Raw genomic sequence first — 26,582 nt, forward strand, 5'->3', positions numbered from 1 at the left:
TGAGTCAGTGTCAGTAGCTGAAGAGAAAAGGCTGTCAGCTGAGGGTTAGAGAAAGAACTCATGCTCACAGGACATGCATCCTCCCTACAGGAAAAGGGGATGAAAAACAAAAGTGCTTATAAAGGTGTGCTACATGCCTGGGGGGGGTCTCCCATTTACACTGGAGCCTCTCACCACTTCTCTTCTCTCACCAAACATGGTCTTTCCTCCCAGCTACCAAAAAGCAGGTCAATTTGGTTACCAGACAACTGCAGCACTGGAGACTAGGAGCTTAAATCCTTGTCCAGCTGGCAGCAAAGGACAATCCTGCATCCCTGCTGTGCTCAGAGAATACAGCTGCAAACTGTCTGCAGTTATTTCTGCAATACGCAAACAAAAAAGCTGATCTGTGCATTTCTGACCGCCGTGTAAATGGGATTAGATTGTGATCTACAGTGTCACAACTTGAAGCTAACAAACACATCACAGCTATCGAAGTCTCCAGGATAAATGCAGCAGGGTGAGAAAGAGTAGGTAGAAGTCTTCAGAATGTACACGAGAAATGAGTATCAACAGTAAGAAATAAGGAACAAAAAACATAACATGCAAAAACGAGACAACCACGTCTTCAGCCCTCCAGGATTTTGCCTAAAGAGGGAAGAAAATCTGGAAGAGGGGCTGCTTCGGTGCATGCAGTCAGGCAGGAAGGTTACTGGTGTTAGTTTTGTTTTCCTGGCAAATCCCTGCTCAAACACTGGCCTGGTGGTGGTCCACGAATTAGGCACTTCAAAACTCATTGATTGAGGGAAAAAAACTCAAAATCCATTTGTTCTCTGGATTTCAAAGTGATTTATTAATGGGGGCAGCAGCAGGGCTTCCCCTCCTCTCTTCAGACTGTGCACAGAGTATTGGGTGAAGTTTTCAAAAACACAGTGTTACAGAAAATATTTTTCCTACTGTGTTTTAGAGACTAATTCCATCTCCTTGAGCTGCAAGGGTCAATCATTTGCTTCTTGGTGTCACGGACATCCCCAGCCACTGTAACTGCTCCTCTTAAAGGAGTTCAGACCTGGATCAATTCCTTTGCCTGGCTCTAAGACATCGTGTGGGAGGGGTGAACTGCTCTGGCAAGAACAGTGCAATAGTGCCTCTCATGTATTTATGCTACGTGTAGTTCCTGTCACCTACTCTGGGTGTGCCTATATGTGTCCATACAACTTATAAAAAAGTGTATCTCTTGCACTAGCTGTGGTTAAGTTTTGTGCTTGATATTATTTATTTCTTAACTCATAACGTGACATGCTTACCAATAACTGATTTCAGAGATAAGGAACGTCTCATCCTTTGGATAAGCTACTGAACCTGGACAGCATAAATGTATGTACACAGACATATATAGAAGGGAGTTGCTCAACAAGAAATAAGGTGATTTGCATCATCTGAACACTTTAGCTCACAATTACCCCAATAGTGTGTAGTTGGCACTCTGCTCCCATAAGATGCAAAAGGGTTTTAGTCATTGGTGCTAATGGCAGACAGTTTTCAAGCATTACTTGGATGCTGACTGTAATTCTGACAGGGAAAGAAGCAAATGACTGACCCGTGTGGGTTCTGACTTTTTTTTTCCTCTCTCAGATGGCCTCAAGTTGTGCCAGGAGAGGTTTGGGTTGGGTATGAGGAAAAAGTCGTGCAGCAGTGATGGGGCAGTGGACAGGCTGCTCAGAGGGGGGGTGGGGTCACCGTTCCTGGAGGCGCTCCAGAACCATGGCGATGTGGCACTGAGGGATGTGGGCAGTACTGGTGGCAGGTGGGTGGTTGGACTGGGTGATCTTAGAGGTCTTTTCCAACCTCAGTAATTCTGTTCTATGAAATTTCTTCAAGCTCAGTGCAGACGACTGAAGTTTAGTTCTTCACATGCAGACAGCGGTGAGCAACTTCTCCAAAAAGCTGCAGAACGATTTTGGAGCCGTGGAATTTGGAGGACCCTGGTCACTGACCACAGGGCATCCTCCCCCCAGATCTAGGCAACCAATCAGAACAAAGTGTTTTACCTTCTGTTCACCAGCGAGGACGACATCATCAGCACCATGCAAGCCACATGACAAAGGCACATGATAGGCACGGACATGATTGGTTGAAAGGAAAGTGGAGGAGGTCACATGGAAAATACAAAAAAAATTAAAAACTGATGTAAACAATGGGCAAGGGAAAAAAATCAACAACAGAATTACAGACTAAATAAAATAGAAACTGAATTAGCCAGTAATATCAGAAACAGTGGGGAAACAGTAAAATTGCCTGGAAACACAGGAATATTAAAGCGCTGGGTTATGACCCTGGGAACGTTAGGCACAGCTGTGTCACTGCTCATTAATACCAAGTCAGGGAAGGAACAAAAGTTATTCAAGAGAAGGACTGTGCCCCAGAACTTGGACAGTTGAAGGAATCCACAAGACTGTCGGGAAGAAAAAGGGAACACATTGTTATTCAGAAGCAGTCCAGGCATCAGAGGTGAAATGGTCAAAATCACAGCCCACGCAGTTCAGTGGAGACAAAACTTGGCATCTCACATTGATGTGTTCTCCCCTCTGCAGAAAAGAAAGGTCTTCCTATTTATTAACGACAGTAACTGAAAAAGGAAAACCTACAACGCATTGCATTCCAAGGACAGAGCTTTTGCCCAAAGAGTTGCAAGCAGGATTTGGTCAGACTGACAATTACCACCCGAGGCACACAAGCTCCATCCAACATATACAGGAATAGTGATGAGTTATGTGCAGTGATTTCCACTGATGAGCTCAGGTGCAAGGATTTTCTCTGCCAGTGAGGAACAAAACGTGGTGCACTGGAAGTTGACTAAGACAGTGTGAGGATGGCAGCGACTGCTCACTGAGATGAGAAACCCCAAAGACTGCATGACAGGAATAAAATAGAAAAATAAGAAAAAAAAAACAGTTGGTGGAATGGAGGACACTGCTAACTCCATGCACTGCTTCCCTTCCTAATTTGCTATCTGCTTTCTAGCTTGCCTTCTTCGTGAGTGTTCCTTTGCCTCAGAAGAAAGAGGCTACTGGGTAAAAGGATCCACTCCTCCTAAACAACGTCCTACAAAACAGCAACACAGTATTTTCCCTCACAGTTAATGCTACCTCCTGGCCCCATAGATGAACAGCCAAAAAGGAGCATCTGCCTCCTAAAACATCCCAAAGACTATTGCAGCCTTGCTACTCGCTCGCCTCTCCTTCTCCACCCAGCCCCAAAGTCCAATTAGAATTAAAAGTTCTCTTCAGCAGCACAGAACTGCTGTCACCTCAGATGTGTCAGGAGTTAAAGTTTGCCTTATTGAAACCACGGAAATGGAAGAGTCTTCATTGTGATCACCAGCAGCTGGAAGCACAAGTCATGTTATGTCTAAGACCATGCAGTGTGCCAATCATACACATCATTTTGATCTATTTTAAAGCTTCCTTCAGCAGCTCTAAACTAACTCTCCCTTCTCCCCAAACACAAAAATAATCACACACTTCATGCTTTTATTATTTCCCATTTAGAGGCCGTGGGCCATTTCAAACCCACGACACGTGAACAAATGGCTCATTCACTTTAAGGCCATCTTCACAGACATACATTTTATTATTGCAAATCAAAAGAGAAAACTGGAGTCTGTAGAAATGATCAGTTGAGAACACACACATGCACCACGTTAACCTGTGTCTTTCTGAACTGCTTTTTTTGTGTTCCAGGACTACATGGCAAGTAATTGCTTGATTTCCCTACGGCATGCAGCTTTACCCTTATAGGAGAAATCCCTATTTCTGTGGGTGGTGACTAAAATTACACCATTTCTATGTCTCCTCTGTGTCAGGAAGTTCTACCACTGAACTCTGTACAGCTAGCCTAAATCCGATTTTTCACAATTGCTCTTCTGCCTCCAAATTCACTACATAATTCAAGTTTTATTCTCACAGAGTGCTCAGATCCAGCACTGAAGTAACCAAACCTGATTCAGTACCAGAATGAATCTCACCAAGAAGGCCCAGAGCAAGGATGGAGGGAATTCAAATCCCACTCCCAGCTGAGATGCTGACTTCTTGTGAAGTCTCAGACACTCTCATGCGGGCCAGATAGGAGCAATGCTTGCTCTTCCTGCAGTCCTCTCTCCTGTAGATACTCATCATGTGCATCTTCTTTCAGCATGCAGCACTGAGAGCGACAATATTAACACCTGTCTCCAAATTCACAGGGAACAGACCAAGGCAGGATATCAAGCAGATTATCTCTATTCCGTGTCCCTTTTGTGAAGGCAGCTTTACCTCTCAAAATCACAAATGGAAAACATTCCTTTTGGAAATGAGCACCTTTCTTTTCCCCTCATTTCTTCTAAATCCCACTTGTCAATTTTTTACCTCATGCTTGGCAGGACAACAGTAAGGAGAAGAGTCAGAGTGGAACCATGCTGCATTTAACAGTTACATGCTCACGTAACAGATTAATGCCTGGTTCTTGGTTAACAGACATCAAACCAACAAAGCCTCATGCCTTAATTCCCTTGACAGAAGGGCTACAGCATAACAAAGAGCACTCTGGACCAAAGGGGAGCACTTCCCATCTACTCACTTGGTGGCTCTGTGCTTTCGGATGCAGGGAGAGGCTGAGTTGCTATGGAAACATGAAGGATAGATAAGACATGTAAAGGTGAAGCACAGCATGAAAATAAGTTATCAGAGGCAGGGAGCAGGGGTGATAGGAAGGAAAGAGAAAGCCTAACAAAGAGAGAATGAGAATGACACTGAATCCCTATGGCAGATATGGATTACCTGGAGAGACTGCAGAACTGTGCTGCCCTGCCAGGGGAAAAGGAGCCAGCCTTCGTTGGGTCCTGCAGCATGCCAGGCTCCAAGGGTCTCCACTGAGGCTTTTTTGTCCTGAGGAATTCTGAAGCTCTGAATCTAACTTCAGAGACAGCTACAGTGTTTCTGACTAATTTGGGCCCAAATAGTAACCTGGTTCAGTTGCCAGACTGCTAAGCACTAGGATGCTCAAGAAGAAATACGGCATTTTTTGAGGAGGTAACAGAATGAAAAGCCCCTTAGAAGTGCTGCTAAGCAGCTCCCTTCCAAGAGCAGAAGACAGACTGTATAAGCACCAAATATGAGGATTACTAGGAAATAAGCACAAAGAAGAATGTCACTAATTCCAAAAGCCCTGGGGTGAATGCAGCATGAGAAACCTGAGTTGTGATGATTTCTCTATTGCTCTACAGAAGCACCATCTGCTGCTGATCATTTCCCCCCTGTTTAGATAAGAAACAGTCCATTTTGTTTTCTGTGCTGTGAGGATTTCAAGAAATTCAACCTCACACCACAAAAGCCAAACACATCCCATGAAGTGGAACACAAGCTGATTAGGAATCTTAAAATCAAAGGCCAACGACAAGAGCTTTCACACAGGCAGGCTTGCACTCTGCACCAGGGCAGCACACCTGGGAGTCGTCTGTGATATTTCCCTCTCCTAGAAATCAAATTTGCGCTCATCTGCAGTTCCTCTACCAGGAGACTCAGTTCTTAATCAGGGAAAAACATCAGCATAGAAAAGAAGGAAAGCACCCAGGGATGTTAGGCAGATTGCACCACACTCAGTGAGGAGATGCATGCAGAGCAAATCCAACAGACAACCTCTCCCACCATACTCACTCTCTGCTAAACAGGTGGGGGCAGCAGCACTTGCTAAAGAAAGAAAGGAAGGTGAGGAAGGGAGTCCTGTTAAATGCTGCCCAAAGGAGGGCAACTACAGTGCAAAACAATAAGACTATCAGATCAAGCCTCTCTGGACACAAAGCACGAGCAACGGAAGCACTGCCTCCTAACTCAGGACTTGGCACTTTGTTAAACCTGCATTTTGGACTCTGAATCCTTGTTCTAAAGCAATTTCCTCATAATGTAGGATCACTGAGCACACTGTCATTCACCAGCACTCCCATCGAACCGATGCCACATAAGGGCAGTGGAGATGCTGGCCAGCCCTGCGCGTGGAAAGAAGTACAGCCTACATAACCACTAATTAATAATTAGACAAGCACTCTAAGTTAACTATTTGAATCACATGCTGTACAAGAAAGACAGATGTTAACCCACAGATCTGTTCTATAAAAGACCAGTGTTACCCAGAGTAGGATGACTATTCTAGTGTCAGTTTTGTTAGGAAACAGGCAGTACCAGTTATTTCATTTCTAATGAACCTGGGAGGAAAAAGGCACTAGATTAACAGCTAGTGCTATGTGTGTTAAAGGAACACTCTAGGAACAGAAAAAAAAACAAAACAAATGCAGAGAGGCACTTACGTGAGTGAGGGATACCTGCAGTATTTCCACGGATGGAACAGAGACAAAAATAAGAGACAGAGATAAACACACACACACACACACACAAAACAAAAAAAAAAAAAAATGTGGAAGAGATGAGAAGAGTAGACAATGAATACGGAGCTGGAAATTCAGAATACAACCAGATGTCCCAAATTCAACCCTAGGGAGTGGGGGAGGCAATAGGAGTTATTACAACAGAACTGGATTTCAAGCATGAGGGCTGGTGTGTACTGTGGCTTCCTGCACAGGGCCTGGATTTCTAAGCAGCAAGGAAAGTGTACTGCCACACACTGCTCAGTTCTGGTGACGGAGAAGTTGGGAGACAAATTCAAGACCATGCACAGATCTCAGGGGTTCCAAGCATGCATATATGTATGGGATAGGAATCCTGCTGGCTCTGAGCTCAGGAGACAATCCTGCACAGTGTTTTCAGAAAAGCTATGAACTGGGTTCACAAGTACAGGTGTGATTGAGGGAAGAAAAACATGCTCTAGGTCTAAACACAAAGGGAATGGGGAAGAAGAACCACGAGAACCATGAAGGGCTGAAACAGGAAGAAAAGTATTATGGCACAGCAGAGCATCCTGCCATCAGAGGATGCCCAAGTAAGGGCCAAGTAAGGCAGACAAGAGTCTATGGAAATCATTTCATGCACTGTGTGGACATCCTTAACAAGTAATGTGCAGAAAAAAGAAATCGCCCTCTTTCTTTTCCTCACATAGCTCATTGTTGAACTTACTGATTTCTGATTTGCAAGGAACCTCATTTTCTTTATTACCATGCCCTTCTCAAATTGCTGCTTGTTCTTATTACAACTCTCCATTGCATAGTCCCTTCTATTTGACAGAACACAGCTTATACTTGTAACTCAGGGCACAGACCAGTGTGAATAACTTCCCTGCCTCTCACCTTTAAATAAGATCTTTAGTTAGCGAGGAAATTCACTACAATCAAAAAACACAACAAAAACAAAGGGTGCAGCAAGGTCTGCAGGAGAAGAAGGCATTGTCCATGCATGACAGAGTCCTTGGAAAGATGCAAGGAGAGAGAAACCAGAGAAGCAGAGGGAGGTCTCAGTTTTACTTACGAACTGGCTGTGTCTTGAAGTCGGATGGCAGACTAATCTCACCCACACCCTTGCCATTGACTGCAGACAGTCTCACCGAATAGGTTGTCTCAGGTTTCAGGCCACTGATAGTGATTGTGCCCTCCACATTTGCTGTTGCAGAAACGAGAAAAAGCAAAGAGACACTCAAGCTCCGAGTCAAGTCATCAATGCCGCGTTCCTACTGCACTCCTGACACATCTAGACCATGTACAAAGACACATAAACAGTGAAGACAAGTATAAAGGTCAGAGCTACCATTTCTGTTTGAAAGAATTGATTAGGGGGGGACAGAGCCACAGCCTTTCTAGAGGGGATGTAGTGGAGCTCACAGTAGACATCAAAGGGAATCAGCACTCTGCTTGTACCAAGCTGTTACTGAAAAACAAAGAACATTAAAGCTACATTGAGGTGTGGGGCCTCAATGTAGCTACTGAAATTGCAAAGCTATAGAATCCTCCACACTAGCTTTCCCCAAAAGGAAAGAAGGGATGTTTTGAGATGCAGATAGAGAAGGTAACTTTTTTTTTTTTTAATATTGCTTTACCATCTTACCTTCTTTTGCATCATACAATCTTGAGTGCCATTCTCCTTCACCCAGTGCTCTCCACTCTGCTTTGTATTTGAGGATGGGCACCCCACCAGTAGCTTCAGGCTCATCAAACTCCACACGGGCAGTACTAGAGTAGGGCTCAACTCTGTCAATAGAAGGAGAGGACGGAGTATCTGGGGGAGGAAGGGGAAACAAGCAGTGATACATCAGACAGCAGGAAGCAAGGGCTACCAGCTCCCATCCTGGCAGAGAAAGCAGAAAACTAGGAACACCAAGAACGCTCTAGTCATGGCTTGATAAAGGAGAGGACAAGGGCAGCCTGTGACAGTCCTTAAAGAGCTTTTAAGAATACTAATTAAGCAATGTAGAAACCTCATTCTTGTGTCTTCTATAAGAGGTCAGAGACTCAAAGTACTTTCTCAAATCAAATATTTCCATTAAGAAAAAAGGACAACCTGAAGAGTAGCATTTCCTTATGTCCCTGCCTGGGATGCTCACCCGCCTGCACAAGAATGAACTCTGAAGATTCCTGGCCAATGCGGTTTACAGCAGTGCAGTTGTAGTTCCCAAAGTCATTTTCAGAGTCTGGTGTCACCTACAGAAGAGATTAAGGTGCATGTTTGGATCAGAAGGCACTTTTCATTCTGCTAATGCCATTTGCGTTTTATTGGGGAAGGAAGTAATAATAAAATTCATGTGCTGACACAGAGGGCTGCCCACAGATGGGAGAACTACAGTGAGCAGAACGTCAAAAGCAAGGAGGGGGTGGTGTTTCCATGACTTGATGCCCCTTGCATTCGTGTGCCAGAAATACTGCACAACCTGCTGCCCACTAACACGGCACCCTGATGAAAGACTGGGCTTTAGCAACAGAAACAAAATACTTGGTAGGACTGAGACTTCCTGGCTGCGCATCCCTTAGTGCTTTTCCTCACCTCCAGGTAGCTTGCTGATGGAGTATTGTAGATCTTGATGTTGCTGTAGTTTGAGCTGGGGAGCAGCTGTCCATCCCGGAACCAGGAGATGACAGCACTGGGGTAAGCAAATACCTCACAGGTGATGTTCACTTGATTCCCTTCCCAGGTATAGACGGCCACAGGGCCCTGAAGCTTGGGAGCATCTGAAACAAACATTCTTGTGAAGGCAACATGACCTAGAAAAACTCCTGAAGGAGCCCAGCCAACTTCACCGCAAGAACTCCTTGGCTGAGACCCAGGCTGATGTGGGAGAAGGAACCTAACGTGGGGATAGGAGACAGCCCTCTCATCCAGGGGGCTGCTGCTGGTAGTGGTCTTTTGCTGAAGGACACAGGAAAAATCTGCCCAGAACCAAAGGCTGTCCCTCATGCAGAGTGGGAGGACAAGCAGACAGCAAGCTACACGCCTGGGGAAGTGCAACGCTGATATCCTCCATGAATGAGCCCACGGCAGATTCATGGCCTGTGATCTTCCCAGGTTGCAAACAGTGTCTCAGCTGGAGTCAACTAGTGCAACCATTTGCACGTGTGCACACAGCAAAACGCAACTCTAACAGCATTATTTCAGACTGAGCTGCTTCCCACGCCCTCAGCATATAACAACAACAACAACAACAACAACAACAATACAGATTTCCCTACTCGTAGGTGCCTCCACCTCATCAGAAAACATCATCCCCTCCTGCCCACCCGTCCCTATCCCACACGCCTTGCCCCTCACCCACTTACACTGCACTTCGAGGTACATGGCCTGCGAGTCCTGCCCGATGGTGTTGCTGGCTGTGCACACGTACTCTCCGGCATCTGTGTACTGGATTTCTTTGAGAGTCAGGGACGAAACCCGTGCGTGGCTGCGCACCACGATGCGCCCATCCAGGGTCTGGCAGGAAAGGAACTGAGAGTCAGGGGTTGGGCTCTGGGCAGCGCTGCAGCTCAGGGACAGAAAAAACACAAATCTACCTCACAGCAGCTCTCCAGTGCTCAGCACTTGGAAGCGATCACCTGGTGGGTGAAACCATGGGCACAGCACTTCCTAAAGCAGCTCAGCCTTGTTGCACAGATCTGAATACAGCATATTAAAGCACTCGGGTAACGGGAACAAAAAGAAAAGAAATGAGGGACTGAAGTATCAGATGCTGCTACACAACTGAGGACAGCTGGATAACATCAAGCTGCTTCTTAGCTTAACAACTGCGGAGATCCAGCTCTGGTTAAAGCATTTTTGCCAGGATGCTTTTGCAGAAAACCTCTGTAACTAGTACCGTTTTCATTCAGAGAATTTGAGACTTACTCTTCTCTCACTGATACTTGTTTTATTTCAGCATCCGTGAAGTGACATTAGTAAGAACAGATCCAAACCTCAGAGCTGAATCAGGCAAAATGAAAGCTCAGAGCTTTCACTTGAGCACAGCACCAAACAGAGCAAGGTACAGCAAACAGGGCAAGCAAACTGTGGGACCCTTCTAAAGACAGCCTGCTTCAAGTTCTTGTGATGCTCTAAGAAAATTCTAGAGCAAACTCTGTTGATTGTAAACCAGTTCAGAAATTGCTCCCACAAGCAGGAGAGTGCAGGGACATCAGTGAGAGACAAGGAATGTAAAATCCAGGCTGTCATCTGTCCAAAGGGATTGCAACCACTCAGGGATCCAACGCAAACAGCCTCCATGCTGATCCTTGTGCAAATGTGGTCAGCTTGGAAGCTTTAAAGGACAAGCTTTCTCATCCTGTTTCCAACAAACTGAGCTCCCTGCTGCCACTCTTCAGACCATCAGAGCCCCAAGAGCACGATGCTTCTTGAAGGATGTGAGACAAGCACTGAGATTATGAGGATAAACCTCGAGGAAATCACACAGACAGGCACTGAGTTGTAGCACCAAATATGTTTCTGATACCTCAAGTGCTCGGATCCTGCAGGCCTGAGGCATCCTTCTGTTCTGAGCTGGGGGCCTACAGCTGCGAGACTAAGCTTCTACACAGAAAAAGTCATTACTTCTGCTAGTTCTGAACACTAGTCCATTTGAGCTAGTCAAATTTCAAACGAAGAAAGTTATTATCTTTTGACACAAAAGCAGTTAGTATGTGCACCTCTTCTACCACGCACACAGGACCACTACAGCCAATGCCACAAGGTACAAACTCTATGCCCTCTCTGTCCGTGGTCCCTTATGTTGCTGGAAACTGATTTATTTCAAGAACACATTTCCTAGAAGTGGTGAAGGGCCCCATAACTGTGGTATCTTACACAGGCAAGATCCAGCTCTCTTCTGAAACTACTGCAGGAGGATCCATGACTGTAAAGACTTCAGATCTGCAAAGCTTCCTCGCCTTTTAGCTCACGATGCAGGTGACCACTCTGTTGGTCTCTGACTCAATCAGGCAGGAGTGTATCTATACCTATAGCAAAATAGCAGCCCACGATCGCTACAGCAAAGATGACTTCACGTCGAGTCACCTGTCTCTCCAGGATTCGATACAAACAGAACAGTGCTAGGCAGTTCAGATAAATGAATAACTTAACCAGTAATATAACCAATCCTGAAGATGTGGCTGTGTATCTTAGTACAAAAGGCATGTGTAAAGGAAAAGGAAGATTAGGAAAAAATATTCAAAGAGAATAATCTCCACGCAAGAAATCATGCTGCTGCTTCTCTTCATTCCTGATTCAGACCATCAGATATCAACAATCCCAGGCTATTAGAGACATGGGGGAGGTAGAAACCTGTGAGCCAGAGCTGTGGGCACCTGTAATCCCTTCACCTAACTGCCCTGGCTTAGATTTTTGCATAATTTTGCATAGCAATGTTTCCCATAGTGGTGGGACAACCTACGAGACACAGGCAACAACTCACACCATCGCAAGGCCATGGATGGGGCCCTGGGCACCCTGAGCTGGTGGGGTAGCCCTGCCCGAGGCAGGGAGTTGGGTGCTGGTCCTTAAGGTCCCCTCCAACCTAAGCCATTCTATAGTTCTGTGATTGCAGGTACCGCTCTCCTCTCCAGAGAAGTGTGTGATGGTGTTCCACATTGCTGAGTGCTACAGGTGGGGCTGAGGTGCACAATGGTGTTTTTCTTCAAATTCCAGCCATGCCATGTGGCACAGTCACTGCAGCAACAACTTGAGTAGACGTTAATGCTTCTGTGAAAAGGGGGAACAGACGAGATAGGCAGGGAATGCACCCTCCCCTTCCCCTCTGTAGGACTTCTCAATCCTTTCACAAGCCAAAGCATCCATGCCAATCTAACACAGTCTTCCTTGCCCACTTTCCATACAGGAGAGGTCATTACAGATAGCCCCTGGAAATCCTGACCACAGCCACAAACTCCAGGGACAGAAAGTGAGGTGACCTCTCCTAGCCCTGTGCTTGCATTTCACTAACTCATCTGCAGCTCCTCATACTTGCAAAGCTCAGCTAATACCCAGTTAGCAGGAAGGCAGCACCGATCATGGATGTAACTGAGGTACAATTTTGCTTTTAACTGAGTTTTTAAGCATCCAGTGTTTTTATGACTGAAACCAATGAGGTGCACTTAATGGCAGATGAGTATTATTTCTACAACACAGTAATGAATGTGAAACATAAACAGCAACAAACCATACTGTATTTTCTGTTCCCCTTCACTGACCCTTGAAAATTAAAGGCAAGTGACAATGATTCAGTAAGTGGGAGCATTTTCTGGAAAAAAAATAACTTTGGAGAGATTTAATTGCATTGATTTTGAAACAGAATAGGATGCAGTTATCCTCTAAAAGAAGGCCAAACTGAAGAGGTGCCATGAGCAAACAGATGAGTTGGCTGGAGCAGAAGAGGCTATCTCAGAAAAAAGGTACTATCCCACAATACACACAGCAGCTAACTCTTAAAACTCCAGAAAAGGGGCATGATCCACACTTGTAGCACTGAAGGAAATGGCGAAGCTGTATTTGTTAGGTTGCAGATTTGCCTTCCCTTTCTTCTCCCTCCCCCGGCACTTTTTTTCCTTTTTTGAAGTGACAACCAGGATTACTCACTCCCAACACAGCTAGTTTGCTCATCCAGAGATGCAGAACTACATGCCAAGCAACTTCTAACACTATTAGCTGTTTCTCTTCAGTACCAGTACTTAATTTATTTGTATTATTAATGCTGGTTTAGTTGGCGTGGTTGCTGGACTAGAGATTTGTTAATCTGTAATGCTTAAAAAACAAAAATAAGAACAACTAGGAAGTTTGCTAAAGGTCTGGTATAAGATTATACCTCTTGTTTCTCGGGCCGGGTCCACGAAGCCTGGAGAGAGCAGATATAGAACACAACAACAGGAGAAAAAAAAAGCAATACAAGTTTATCAAAGGTTGCTTTCAGGTATCACAGTGTAAGCACCACGCTACGTCTGTGTGCATGCAGGCTCCGAGCTGTGTATTTCGTGTGTGGGGTGATTGCAATTTCCATTTCCCAACAGAACTTGCATTTAGACTTGCATTCAAAATTCAATATCCTCAAAATTATTCTAACAATACCTAAACCCTTTCTCTGCCTCTGTTTTTAAAAACTGAGTGACTATTTCCCTTGTCACATCTCATCCTTTCTGGAAACACATCTAGGCATCCAAGGGAAATAATCCTGATAACCAAGGTCACTTAACTGAAAGATAAGCTATTGATCTGGTTGCCACCTGGACACACCGACTACCATTAACTCCTGTCTGGTTCATGTGCTCATGCATTTGTGTGGGTTGACATGCACACTGTGAGGAGTGGGAGCCCTCGAACTGCAGAGCACTGCAACAGTCTGACCCCCACCTCCAGTTCATCACACCCAGCTCATCAGGCTTAGGGCTACGTGCACCCAATCCTTGCAATCCAACTTGGGGCAACTAAGCAAACAGGCATCAGTCAAACATGCACAAACCTTACCAAGAAACACACATTGCCATTCAGAGACACACGAGCAACACTGTGGACCATATTCACTCTGGTTCACAACGACCAAAGTTGCAGAGTTCCCTTTTTCTCTATGAATTTCAAATGTTCTTGTTTGTTTTAAATTCTAGTGTCTATTTCAATCACAACTTGATCCATTTCAATTCAGGAGTCAAAAATCACCTGCTAATATCACAGTCACAATAGCACAAGCACTGCTGGCATGTGGATATAACAGCATACACAAGAGTGATGTTACAGAAATGGAGATGAAAGTTAAGGAAATGAGAAGAAAAAGCACAGTATTGTTTCCACAGTGCTTGCAGTGAAAACTATGAGACTTCAGTATTAACAAATGGTACAGACAATTCTATGAAGTCTTTGGCAAAAGCAGGCTATTTACTTCTGATTGGAGGCTTGAGGTGGGCTCTCCAGTGGAAAAAACAAAGCTCACCAACACACGTGTGGGCTGGGGCTCTGCCCAGAAACTCCATATCTCTTAATTTCTATGTATCTATATCCTCTTATGCACAAGTTCCCTGAAAACCGAACAGGATCATCAGGTTTCAGCATCATTCCCTTTTCATGCACCAGTCACTACCAGAACCAGTCAGGACCACCTCACTGATGTCCATGCAAGTCTCCTCTCAGTTCTCTCCAATGAGGTTCTACAGCACCAGCACAGAGGTGTAAAAAGAGCAGACGTGCCTTTACACTGTGTTCTGTCAGGCTCCAGGAAGATGAAGGAGGGAAGAAGCCAGTTCCCACATTCCCCCAGTTTGCTGCTTCTTTGTACTGCGGCTGGTGGGTGTGGGGAGAAGGCAGAAACAGAGCCTCCATCCTGAAGAGTTTCTATCTTAACCCTTCCTCACCAAGGCCAAGAGACATACAAGCTCCAATCTGTTCAATGTGGGTTTCCCAGAGGAAAATCAAGAAACTCACACATCTTCCCTTCCATTTGGGAAGGATGACTTGCTATTGTGAAAACAGAAATGTGATGCAGGTACTGAGAGCTGGCATGGCAGGCCAGGGAGGCTCACACCACAGGTTCAGCTGCTGCCACGGAAATCTTAAAACTTAGGAACACCAATGTACAACAGATCCAAACTACGCACACTGACACATCTTTTACAAAGGGAGGAAATGTAGTGGAGGTGATGAGGAATATGGCATACTGGCTTAATCAGCATTACATCTGGTAACAAAAAAACCCCACATTCTTCCTCCCCACAACGGCACAGCAATAAATAGTTGAGGAAAGATAAAATGACTTTAAATGGCTTGACATTTATGTTAATGACTTCCTATGGCTTATAGCTCTTGCTATCTTTTGCAGTAGGGACAAACAAGAATTTCAGACAGGGATAAAACTTCTCCTAGATAACACATTTCTACATTCACAATCAAAGTGCATCACAAAGGCTGTACACAGCATGGAATGTCCAATAGAGCTATTTTGTCCTGAGAATTTTCTGGAAGTCTGTACCATTTACCCACAGAGAATGGGAAAAAGTTTAAATTAAAAAAGAAAACAACAACCAAAAAAAAAAAAGAGAGAGAGAAAGGGAAGAAAATCCTGCCTAGAAAGTGAATGTTGTATGACAGCAAATCTTTGCCCTAAAGGTTTGAATCCATACATGAACAACACGGTGGTACCTCAAACCTTTGATTTTCTCCCCATCTACTAAGATATTACCAGAACATATAATGTCATTCTTTAACACTGATCACTGATTCAACTGCATTAAAAAGGATATAGAATATATGAGTCTCAAAAATGGTTAGCAGTTTTGCCACTGAGGTCTTGTTAGCTTAATTAGGCTTGACAGACAGGACTCCCTGCAAACAGGCACTCCTACAGACTTCTACTCGATTGAGCCTTATTTCAGGTCTTATATTCTTCTTCCTGACAAAGCTCTTCTCCCTGGCTGTGATCCAAACCCTAGTGCTGGAAGCAAAGGAGGCATTTAACTCTTCCCATCACCCTTCTAGACTGAGAAAAGACCACAGGCTGTGCTAAGAGACCAAGCCAAGGGCTTTCAAAGGCAACAGGAATCTCTCCCGAAATGCTGCAGGGATCCACACAAACTCCTGAATACAGAAGATACTAACATTTCTCTGCAGAGGGCACCCTGATTGAAAAAGTTCCACATTAACACAGTGAAGAGCTGACATCATGGGGGCAATACAAAAAGCTCATTTAGGAGGAACGGAGCAGAATGTGGATGACTAAGAGTGGTTACCTCCAAATGACTGACAGCCGTTGCCTCTGAGACTTGCAGGCTGTCAGCTGCTACCTTCATACCAAGTCAGGCCCCTGACATTCCCACGTGAGCTGAGCCTTGAAGCATCCTGTCGTTATAGGACTATTAATAAGCAGTAACTCCCTACTCTAACTCGTGTCTAAGCTTCCTTCAGCTCTATACTATGCCTCCTAGTCAACTTCTTACATAACTATTATGTAATATCCAGAGTAACAAAGTGCATCCTAATCTTCTCTGGTAAAAGGGAATTACAGCCAATAATAATAAAATAAATGAAACAGCACCCTTCTAAAAGAGAAAAACTGCTAATTATTTTTGCCTTTTAAGAACAAAATGGTTTTGATGTGATCAACAAAACAAGTGAACACAAAGGCAGCCAGGCTTTTGTGCTTCAAGTACGTGTAGAGTTAGCATACAATAAAGAAGAGCAAGAATGAATTAACAGGTTCATTTTGGTCCACTGCATTTTTGAAAGAATATCCCACACCTCTTCACCTGCCACCCTCCCCAGTGAAATCATCTTCATGATGACAGCATGGACAACACTGGAATCAGGGCGCTCATTCCCATGTCTCAGCTTGGAAACCCTTTCAGAAGTCCTGTATCTCTATGTCCACCATGAAACTCCTCCAAGGAGGGTCCAGGTCTTATTGCTTTGCAAACAAATTCAGCTCAGGCCAATACAAGCAGGAATTAAAAAGCACAGTCTCAGTTTTGTTACAAACTGTGATTGCTCTTTGTAAAAAGGACACCCATGGGATTACTTCAGCTACAGAGCTGGCCTCCAGCAGTTATTCTGCAGGACCGCAAGCATTCTCACTATGGAGGGGGGAAGCACCTTGATCTCCATTTGCCTGTTGCCATCATGCAGCACTGACCCCTGCCCAAAAGACCAGGGTCTTGGGAGTGGTGGTACCTTCTCTTCATTGCTGATGTTCCGGGTGGAAGTTTTCCACGTGATGGAAGGGATTGGGTCCCCAGATGCCTCACAGGTCAGTGTGATCTGATCCTCCAGCTCCATAGCTGTTTTGTTCTCCACATACGTGATTTTGGGTTTTGCTGGAAAGAAAAATAAAAACAACCTTCACTCAGTTGCTGCTCATAATGAAGCCCGTCTGTAAACAGCAATGTCTGAAACAAGCAACATGAAGGGAAAAGAGGGTTTTTGAACAGGCAAAAGCTCACCAAAGACTTTGAGATGAATGGTGGCATCCTGCTCGCCAGCCTTGTTCTCAGCGATGCAGATGTACTCTGCTTCATCACTCTTATCCACCTTCTTGATGATCAGCTCAGACCCATCGTAGTTAAAACTGTATTTCTCTTCATTATCCTCCTGCTCTATCGGCTCTCCATCCCTGCAGGGCACAAAGCACACTGGCTGTGATGGGGAGGAGAAGCAGTCAAATGCTGCTTGTGAGGTTTTATGTTAATGAGAACTGCGTTACTACACTGAAACTCAGTGTCAGAGGTATCTCCACCTCTTCCCAACAGTGGGAGGGAAGAGCTGCTGTGTGGTGCTTCGCTGCCTATCAACATTAACTCATAACCAAAACTAACTGCAATTCCCTGCTAGGAGGTCATTCCTACTCTTGGGAGAAAAATGGATTCATGTCATTGTGGTTAAAAGGTTTTCCCTCCTGCCTGGTTTTCCAGGGCCTTATTGAAAACATCCATGCTCACAAAGAATCAGGACACTGCATATAACATCTTACTTTGTCCACGTCATGGTTGGCTCAGGAAAGCCATCAGCATCACATGCTAAGGTGACAGACTGGCTGAGGTTGGCAGTGGCGTTCATAGTGCTCTGCCTGGCACGCACAGAAGGAGGTACTAGAAGAGAAGGAAACCACACTGAAGTTAGAAAGGGGAGACAGAAGATGTGAGCAAGAACGAGGCCTGGAAGTCTAACTAAATCTCAGCAATATAGACAGATGTCACTAGCGATTCAAACCCTTTCAGCTGCCACGTGCAGGTTTCAACTGTCAGGTTTGATGGATGAGCTCTCCAAAGCAACTGGTGTGAGGATGGAGAGATGCACAGAAAATCTGTGCTGTCGACAAAACCACTTGTAAGCCTCAACACCTCACTAAGTCGTTAGGCACTTAAACTTACTCTGGATATGATCATTTCCAGTACACATTTGGTAACCATGGATGCTTTTATTTGACACAGCAGAGAAAGATTAGTAAGCTGATAGATAGTAACCTCTGTGTGTGAATGTGGATAACATTTCCATCAGCAGTCTGGAGTGCAGATGGTACAGACCTTTGTCACTTACTGCTCTTAACTCTGTTGCCACTCACCATTTACAATGACCTGAATATCTTTGAAGTTGATCTCCCCACGAGCCAGGATGCGGCCCTCACAGCGGTACGTCCCTTCATCTGTTTTCTTGATTCCCCGGATCTGCAGGTAGTTGTTGGACAGCACTATAAACCGAACTAGAAGAGAGAAAAGGAAGGTTCATCCAAAGATCCCTGGGAAAGCTCACTGCACAAAACAGGTTCTCCACCTCCCCTCACCCTTCCTGAGTTGGAGGGAAGGCTGAATGCAATGAAACTTCCTTTCGCATCACGTTAAAATGGAGATACTGCTGCAGTCAGATCTGACATTACCAAGAAAGAAATCAGACAAAGGTAGCAGACAAACTGCTCTGTGTTTTACACTCAAAGTACAGAGAGATAAATAAAGATACACAAACACATTTACATTTAACTAATATCAAACAAGAATCACGTTAACACTTGCCCCTCTTGCTGAGTGAGGGAAGAGTCTGAGTCTTACTACAGTTCCCTTGTGCCTGTAAGAAGCTGATGTTGGAAAGAGAGGTGAGGTACCAGTGCTCAGTTGCAGGCAAGCACTGGACTCCTCACTGCCAGTGAAATGCCACTCTGGGAAAGACAGTCTGTAGCATTTTGAATGAAAGGGAAATACTTGCTAGGAGCTTTCAGCCATTTCCTTAGAAATACTGTAGAGTAGAGCATCACAACATACAGCTTTTCTGTCCTGATGGTTTTGTTTTCATTTTTTAAATCCAAAAAATGCTTCTAGCATTTTTATTGCAGCATCAAAGCCTGATGGTCATCCCCATGGGAACATTATATTCCTACCATTCCCAAATCAAAGCACCTGGAATAATGATGTTCACATCCTAAGACCTTGGGTAACATACAAATGGCTTCCCCTTCTTCCTTGTGACTGTACAAGGGGTACAGGAGAACAAGAAGGTATGAACTTGCTGGGAGATGGATATTTGACCCCTAAATGGACAAGCACCAGTATATCTTGCACCTTACCATCTTTTTTTAGGATGACATCCCTGCCTTTGTGTTTCCAGATGATGGTAGGAGGCAGCGAGCTGACCACATCACACACAATCACAGCATCATCCCCTTCCTTGAACTCCTGAGGAGTGGGGGCATTCTTGAACATGAGCTTTTCTGAAAGCAATGGAAGGAGAAAGTTGCTGCAGCTTTTTCAGCACATATCAAGCTGTGTTCCCAACTCAACCCAACTCAAGCTTGAAAAAAAGCAATGAAACCCCAGAGGGCTTGTTCTATGGAAACCTGCATGCCCCAGAGAGGAGGATACAGCTGCACTTGACTCAACACACTGCACTGCAACATCAGAACCCCATTTAACTTGGGAGCAACAGCCCAACTCTCACAGTGTGTTTGTCACTCACGGAACTGCCATGTACACTTCCTCCTCCTACACATTTATGATGCACTAGAATCTTCTCCTTCTGCCTTTTGCTCTCTGATCCTTCAGAAGAATTTAAGCAGTAGGCAAGCTGGTAAACACCTGACAAACAAAGGTCTCAACATCCACCTCCTCCTCAAAACCAAGAAAGGAGGAGAATCTTCTTAATGCTCCTTTTCGAACCTCATTTCTCCCCTTCAGCAATAATAGCTTTTGGTAGGAAGGTAAGGTGTTTCCCCCTGCCTAATCTTGCCTCATATATGTGCAGGGAAACCCAGAAAGTAGCCCTGGAGTTGTTCTCTTACGGAAGATTTTCACATTGACGGTGGCTTCAGAGTCTCCCTCCTCCACACTGCTGACAACACATTTATAGATGCCAGCATCATCAATGTTGGCATTGTAGATGGTGAGGGTGGAGGAGAAGTCATCGTTTCGCACCACTGAGATGTGCTGCTGGTTGGGCGTCAGCTTCTCACCATTAGGGGAAAACCAGGAAATGTCTTTGTATTTGGCTTCCCCTGCCACTGCAGAGAATAAAAGAAAACAAAGCAAACTGAAGTGAGTTCCCAACTAACATGCACAAAGGAAATTAAATACCAGCAGTAGGGAATTGAATACAACCAGTAGCACTTTGTGGAAAACTGACCCAAGGGAAGAAGGGCTTCTGGTACCCGAGAAGCAAACCGAGAAAATTCTCTCACAGCACTGTGAATGGTCAGCTGCTATTGTGCAGAAGTTACATTAGGTTGTTTCTTGAAATCTAAAGGGGAACAATTTCATTTCATTTCAGAATGACCTTCTATGCATCCTGGAATTTTACGTCCCAGCCCCTCCACTGTGCAAGCCCCACATTGGTCAGTTTGAGAGCAAAAAACCAAACCACGTCTTTCTGCTCCAATTCTGCCGTATTTTTGACAGATATGTGTATTTGCTGCTTTGTGTATCAAAATTGTGATGATGCCGTAGCAGCAGCTCTGGTGTTCATCAGGTTAAACCTTTTACTGCATTCAATGTAAGCAAGTATTGTCACTAATTGGTTCAGGCTGCCTCCCTCTTGCAGCTCATCCCTCTGCATTCCCCCATGTGGCTCCGTTATTTGGGACAGGTTCCTATTACTGCAGGGGCTTTAACTGATCTCAAACTTTTCTGAAGGTATGCATCATCACAACAGCACTTATTAAGAGTATGCTTTTGCTTTCAAAGCTCTGGCATTAACTAATTACTCTGCAGTGAAGCATCCCTGGATCAGACAACCTCACTTGTTCCTGTTGGTATGCTCTCGAAGAACTGATGGCATTTTGCTCCCAGAGCTCACTAATCACCTTTTAGCTATATGTCATGCCCCAGGATGCTATCACGTTGGGGTGCCAACACAGCAGTTCCTCCCATCAGAAACCAGGCCAGCTGCTTTGAACAGGACAAGTACTAATTTGAAAAACATCATCAAATTGAAAAAACGTCTTTGGGGCGCAGGGAATGTGTCAGCACTGCAGCACACGGTGCAGTAAGGGAGCTGCTCAAACACAAACTTTTGTCACAAAAAAAGATTTTCAGCGGCATTAAAATCCTTAGTTGCTGAGGTGATGACTCTCAAGTGACCTGGAAATTCCCATTGCTTCTCTTAGCAATGGGCTAGAGATATAATTTGGAAAAAAATTAACAACCAAAAATCAAGCTTAATTCTAAACTCAAAAGACCAAGGAGCTGTGGAACGATGCAAAGTGTCATTGTTGTGGCTATTGCTCCAGCACAGAGGCAACACTTAATTTGCTGTTTTGTTTCTTTTCCCATTTTAAAAGCTGTTTACTGGAGCTGCTTTCTGCTGCCAGCTCTCAAGGGAGAGTGTATTTACTCTTCCCAGCAAACACCACACGTTGCCTTTTACACTTAAATCTTATCATATCTGAGGGCATATGAGAAAGAAAGCAAGAAACCCTACAGCCTGACTAAGCAGCAGACCTTTTATCTCAGACCTAACATGCAGATCGGCCTTCCCAGCAAACCCAGACGTGCAGACACCCTATGCCATAAGCCAGCACTCACCCTGACATAAGAAGAACTTGGATTCTCCAACGCTGATCTCTCCCTGACTTGGAACAATATCCACTTGTAGAGAGGCTGCAAAAGAAAGGAGCACACAGAAGAGGTTTAGACAACAGCAGCTGTCTTCAGCAAAGAAGCTTGGCCAGGATTCCAACTCATCCGACTGAAGAGCATTGGGTGGAGCACATTTGGCTCTTTATCAATATGTATCTGAGCAGACAGTGCCACAGACCTCTGGGACACCTGCAAACATTCAGAGTCACTTCCAGCCCAACATAAAGCCACATCAAATGATACAGAAAGCGCCGATTTCCCTTCAAATCCCTATCCACAGTACAACACTGGGAGCAGTGACGGCACACAGCCTTTAAGCACATCCCTGAACACTGATTGGAACTGGTTCACAAACCTGTTCTGGCAGCCATTCTCTTTGCTTTGGAGTTGACTTCTTGCTCCGACACCACATTCTTACAAGCCCAACCATCAGTCATGGTTGGGAGCCACCGGCATACTCTGGGTTCTCTGCAGCATTTTCCAAGTCCAAACAGCCAATGAACCCCAGATGGATATCTACAGCAGCCAGAGCATGCCTGCATTAAGAAAGAAATCTCCAAAACACTGACAACAACCACTGACTGTTGTCCTTTCTGCCTTTACAGAAGTGGCTGAGACTTGCTTCCAAATTAATCCAGGCACACTTCCCCTTACTTTGTCCTACTGAAAAGCAGTAGCAATATTTTGGTCTCTTTTGCCGTCTTCTCACAGGAGATCATCAACTCTTGGCTTTTAGGCTGGGGCTGTGCTTTTGTTTGTGGCAGCAGAAATAATTCTCCCGCATGGAAAGATGGCCTCAAGTTGCACTGAGGGAGGTTCAGGCTGAATGTCAGGAAAAAGTGGCTGGGCATTGGAATGGGCTGCCCATGGAAGTCGTGGTGTCACTGTCCCTGAAGTGTCCAAGAAACATTTAGATCTGGTACTAAGGGACATGGTTTAGTGGGGAAATGGTGGTGACAGGCAGACTGTTGAACTGGGTGATCTTGGAGGTGTTTTCCAACCTTGGTGAGTCTATGATTAACACTTCTGGGTGAAGCATCTATTACCTGTTTGCTTGTAACCTGGACTCAGCAAAAGATGGTGCACTTCTATGCTCCCTGCAACTGACTGCAGCTCCATCCCTAAAGAATCACTTAAAAACAATCTAAGTTAGATAATAATTCCAGAAAGAAATGAAAATAATTCTTAGGCCTTTGAGATCTCCCTTAGGACATCTTTATTTAACTCATATGTTTTGTCTGAGGGCACTCTCTCTCTCCCTGCTGTTTTCAATGAAGCGCAGTTGCCCTTTCAGCTCTTGCATTCAGCCTGTTTTATTGCTGGCTAATCTAATTCCTCTCAACTATACTACTTCAGTATAATTCACTCCCAGACAGAGCTGCAAATACAAAGAACCAGATATAATAAAAGACTTAAGGTTTATTAGGTTCACTGCAACAAGGACTAAATGGCCTCCTTTTGCAGGTATACTTCTTGGTGTCCATTTCTTGTTCCCTAAATCCTTTCAGCCTACAACATGCTTTAGGTGGAACAGCTTTAGCACAAGGTTGGAACAGATGATCTCCACAAGTTCCCCTACAACTTCAACCATTTTCTGCATGTGCACAAGAAAATCCAAGGTTGCTACATGTATCAAAACAATCCTGCTTCAATACATTGAGGATAGGAAATCAACAATCACTTCAAAGTAAGTTAAAAAGCCCAGATGAAAGCTACTCAAACTTCCGGCCTGTGTTGCATATCCCGTGTGACTGTTTCTTTTATGGTTTGAATTATACTAGTGCTAAGCAAATGAAAAAGGAAAGCAGAGAGCTGTGGTGCCCCATCCCTGCAGGCACTCCAGGCCAGGTGGGATGGGGCCCTGGGCAGCCTGAGCTGGTGGGGGGCAGCCCTGCCCATGGCCGGGGGTGGCACTGGCTGGGCTTTGGGCTCCCCTCCCACCTCAGCCGTTCTGAGGTTCAACGATAGCTCCCCATTTTCCTGTTCATATACAATCATACATTAGACAGAAAATGTAATCAATTTCTGGATTTCCTTCAGCTAGGTCCTGATGCTGCAGCATTGCTGTGGCCTAACAAGTCCAGCTCAAGTGTGAATCTCAAGAGGCCTGAGCGAATAGTTTTTATTTCTAGACTGCGGCCATTAATGGAGCTATTCCTCTCTCCCATGCAGCTAGAGCACATCTTGGCAACTTCACTGCAAGTACTTTGTCTGTTGTGCTGGGTGTTTCCATGCCACCGTGCACGCACCAGGCCACAGAGGCATTCCTCCAGCTGCCAAATACACCTGGGTTTTCAAAGAACGTGCTCTGCTTCAGAAACGAGCAGCTACGTGCCAGGGGCAACGCTCCTTGCAGTGCTCAGGAAACAAGCATGAACCAGGGAATTGGGACAGCAAGCGCAGAGCTGTACACAGAGCAAAGGACTCCTGATAAACAGACAAGAACAGATGCGGGATTTTCTGATGAAGCATCTGAACAGAGGGAGCAGTGAGGCAGGTGACAATCCACCAGCTGTGTCTCTGGTTCTGGGACAGGCTCACACTGCTTGATGAACTGTGTCTATTTTAGGTTGCTCTCCCTGCTTTCATCTCCTTTCTAGCACACATTCACTCCTTTCGCAGGACAGGCTTTAAAACAAGCAGAAAAGGCCGACCCCCAAATGCTCACTATAAGAGAGGAAGTGCTGACACATGAATCCCTGCCCCTCACACACCCACCTTTCCCCAGGAAGGCTGCATAACACTGGTGTCACTGAGCACACTGCTGCTGTCAGAAGCACTGATTTGTCTTCTAAACATGTCAGTGTCTCATCAAATGCTGCTATTAAACAGTGACTGTGTGACTACAAAGCCAGTGGTAGGCAGTGCCCCAGTACTAAGCAGGCTGGAAAACCAGGGCAGAACAGCAGCACTGCTGGGCTGACCCTTCTGCTCTGCTGATTCAGTCTCTCCTGTGCAAAGGGTGAATTATTCAGCAGAGAGCTGTTCCCCAATTCCTTCTGCCCTGCAGGGACACTCCATGCAGCTCACTTGCCCTGCAGACCCTCAGTAATACCACTAAGCACACAGGAACCCAGCTGAGTGCATCCAGAAGCCCTCGAGTCAGGGAGACTGAAAGGCACTTCTGGAAATCAGGCACTACCTGAGCAGAACGTTCCTCTGAATTATTCATATTCAGCTCATCTACAGCCTTTATTTTGCACCAGGGAGAATTCAACTCTAATTGTTCTACTGATAAAGGCAGGTTGAAACAATTTGTTGACCTCATAACCTGGATAAATGGGTTCATCCTAACAACGAACATGCCTTAAATTACACCAACAATTGTTCCCTACCTGCTACTTCGTTGCTTGGTATATGATCAGGCTAACAAACTCAGCACCAACATGGATTGTAATCACTAATTATTATTTTTGCTCTGCCGTTCAGAGGAACAGAGACTGTTTTTCCCCACTCTTCATTTAACAGACACCGTAAGGCCATTTATATTCCACTTCGAACTTCCAGAAATAAGGGCCTTTTTAGCATTGCATAATAACTGCATTAAAAAGGCTCTTCATAATGGCACAATAACACTTTTTATAGGTCTGCCCTCCCCCATATCTCTTATCTGGTTGCAAAGTTCCCAGCTCCCAAATAACACTGAATAACTCCCCTTTGATTTGAAAAACTGTTAATGTAACTTCACATTCATCTGCGGTTAAATACAATTAGTTTTGCATTTAAACAAAGAAATGAGCCCAAATTAAGCCATGATTTCAGTACAAGGCAGGGAAGTCTCCCTGCTGGGCTATGACTGAGGCTAGCACGGCAGGCTGCACCTGCTAAGCAACGTGCCACGAGCAGCAGAGGTGCGTGTGCTCATCGCTGGGAATTGGTTCTGCACCCCTCTGGCTTCACAGGCACCGCTCCATCTTACATGCAGGAAGGCTGATGCCCACACTGCTGCCTTTCTGAATCAGAGCACACAGTAACACTGAACCTTTCATCACACGGACCCAAGCCATAAATCCGAGAGCCAGATGAATTGCTTTTGTGACAGCAAGCACAGAATGAAGCGTTGCCTCCGCTATATCCTTGCCAAGAATCCTGCTTCAATCCATCCAGATGAGGAATTATTGGGATCAACTGGATCTAAGCAGCTTTCAGCACCCTCGAGCTTGATGGAACAATTCCCCAAACGCTCAGGATTCTCATCTGCTTTTCTGCAGCGGTTCCAGTAATAGTCCGAGAGAGAAAACTGATGGAGCACTTTGTGGTTAGCAGGAAAGAACTGCTGTGACCTCAGCAAGCACAGTGCCTGCAGCAGGCAGAGGGGAGATTCAGAAAGAAAGGGACTCATCCCTTTGTAGAAGCTCATCAGCCAGGACTGCAACAAACAAGTCTGGAAACACAGAGCTGTGACACCAACAGCTGTATTTGTAAGAACTCACCCCTACGGTAGTCCAGCAGTAAACCAGCCAAAAGCACACCACTTGTGTGTGCCCAGTGCTTTTCCTCTGGATTACTTTGCAGTGTGCCCAGGAAGCTAAGAGAAAACACACCAATGTTCAAATGAGTTTTAATGGGCTGCAGCCAGAGCAGCGCGGGCAGCAGGCAGGGAGGTGCTCCTGCCCCTCTGCTGTGCGCTGTGACACCTCACCTG

The 26,582-nt window shown here is 45.1% G+C and overlaps 1 protein-coding gene across 1 annotated transcript in view; it reads right to left on the reverse strand.

Moving 5' to 3' along the window:
- The window catches only part of NCAM1 (neural cell adhesion molecule 1), a 93,096-nt gene that overhangs the window by 21,015 nt on the left and 45,499 nt on the right, over positions 1 to 26,582 (reverse strand). The window contains exons 4-20 of the mRNA XM_031556850.1: positions 21,884 to 21,958; positions 20,146 to 20,364; positions 19,435 to 19,578; positions 18,442 to 18,579; positions 17,851 to 17,968; positions 17,324 to 17,493; positions 17,055 to 17,197; positions 13,213 to 13,242; positions 9,707 to 9,857; positions 8,937 to 9,121; positions 8,500 to 8,596; positions 8,004 to 8,174; positions 7,431 to 7,562; positions 6,320 to 6,334; positions 5,673 to 5,705; positions 4,597 to 4,638; positions 2,031 to 2,033 (exon numbers count right to left, since the gene is read on the reverse strand). Of these exons, the coding sequence (XP_031412710.1) occupies positions 2,031 to 2,033; positions 4,597 to 4,638; positions 5,673 to 5,705; positions 6,320 to 6,334; positions 7,431 to 7,562; positions 8,004 to 8,174; positions 8,500 to 8,596; positions 8,937 to 9,121; positions 9,707 to 9,857; positions 13,213 to 13,242; positions 17,055 to 17,197; positions 17,324 to 17,493; positions 17,851 to 17,968; positions 18,442 to 18,579; positions 19,435 to 19,578; positions 20,146 to 20,364; positions 21,884 to 21,958 (1,866 nt within the window). The remainder of the gene's footprint in view (positions 1 to 2,030; positions 2,034 to 4,596; positions 4,639 to 5,672; positions 5,706 to 6,319; positions 6,335 to 7,430; positions 7,563 to 8,003; positions 8,175 to 8,499; positions 8,597 to 8,936; positions 9,122 to 9,706; positions 9,858 to 13,212; positions 13,243 to 17,054; positions 17,198 to 17,323; positions 17,494 to 17,850; positions 17,969 to 18,441; positions 18,580 to 19,434; positions 19,579 to 20,145; positions 20,365 to 21,883; positions 21,959 to 26,582) is intronic.

The sequence above is a fragment of the Meleagris gallopavo genome, chromosome 26 (genome assembly GCF_000146605.3).
Source record: "Meleagris gallopavo isolate NT-WF06-2002-E0010 breed Aviagen turkey brand Nicholas breeding stock chromosome 26, Turkey_5.1, whole genome shotgun sequence".
In the NCBI taxonomy this organism is placed as follows: domain Eukaryota; kingdom Metazoa; phylum Chordata; class Aves; order Galliformes; family Phasianidae; genus Meleagris; species Meleagris gallopavo.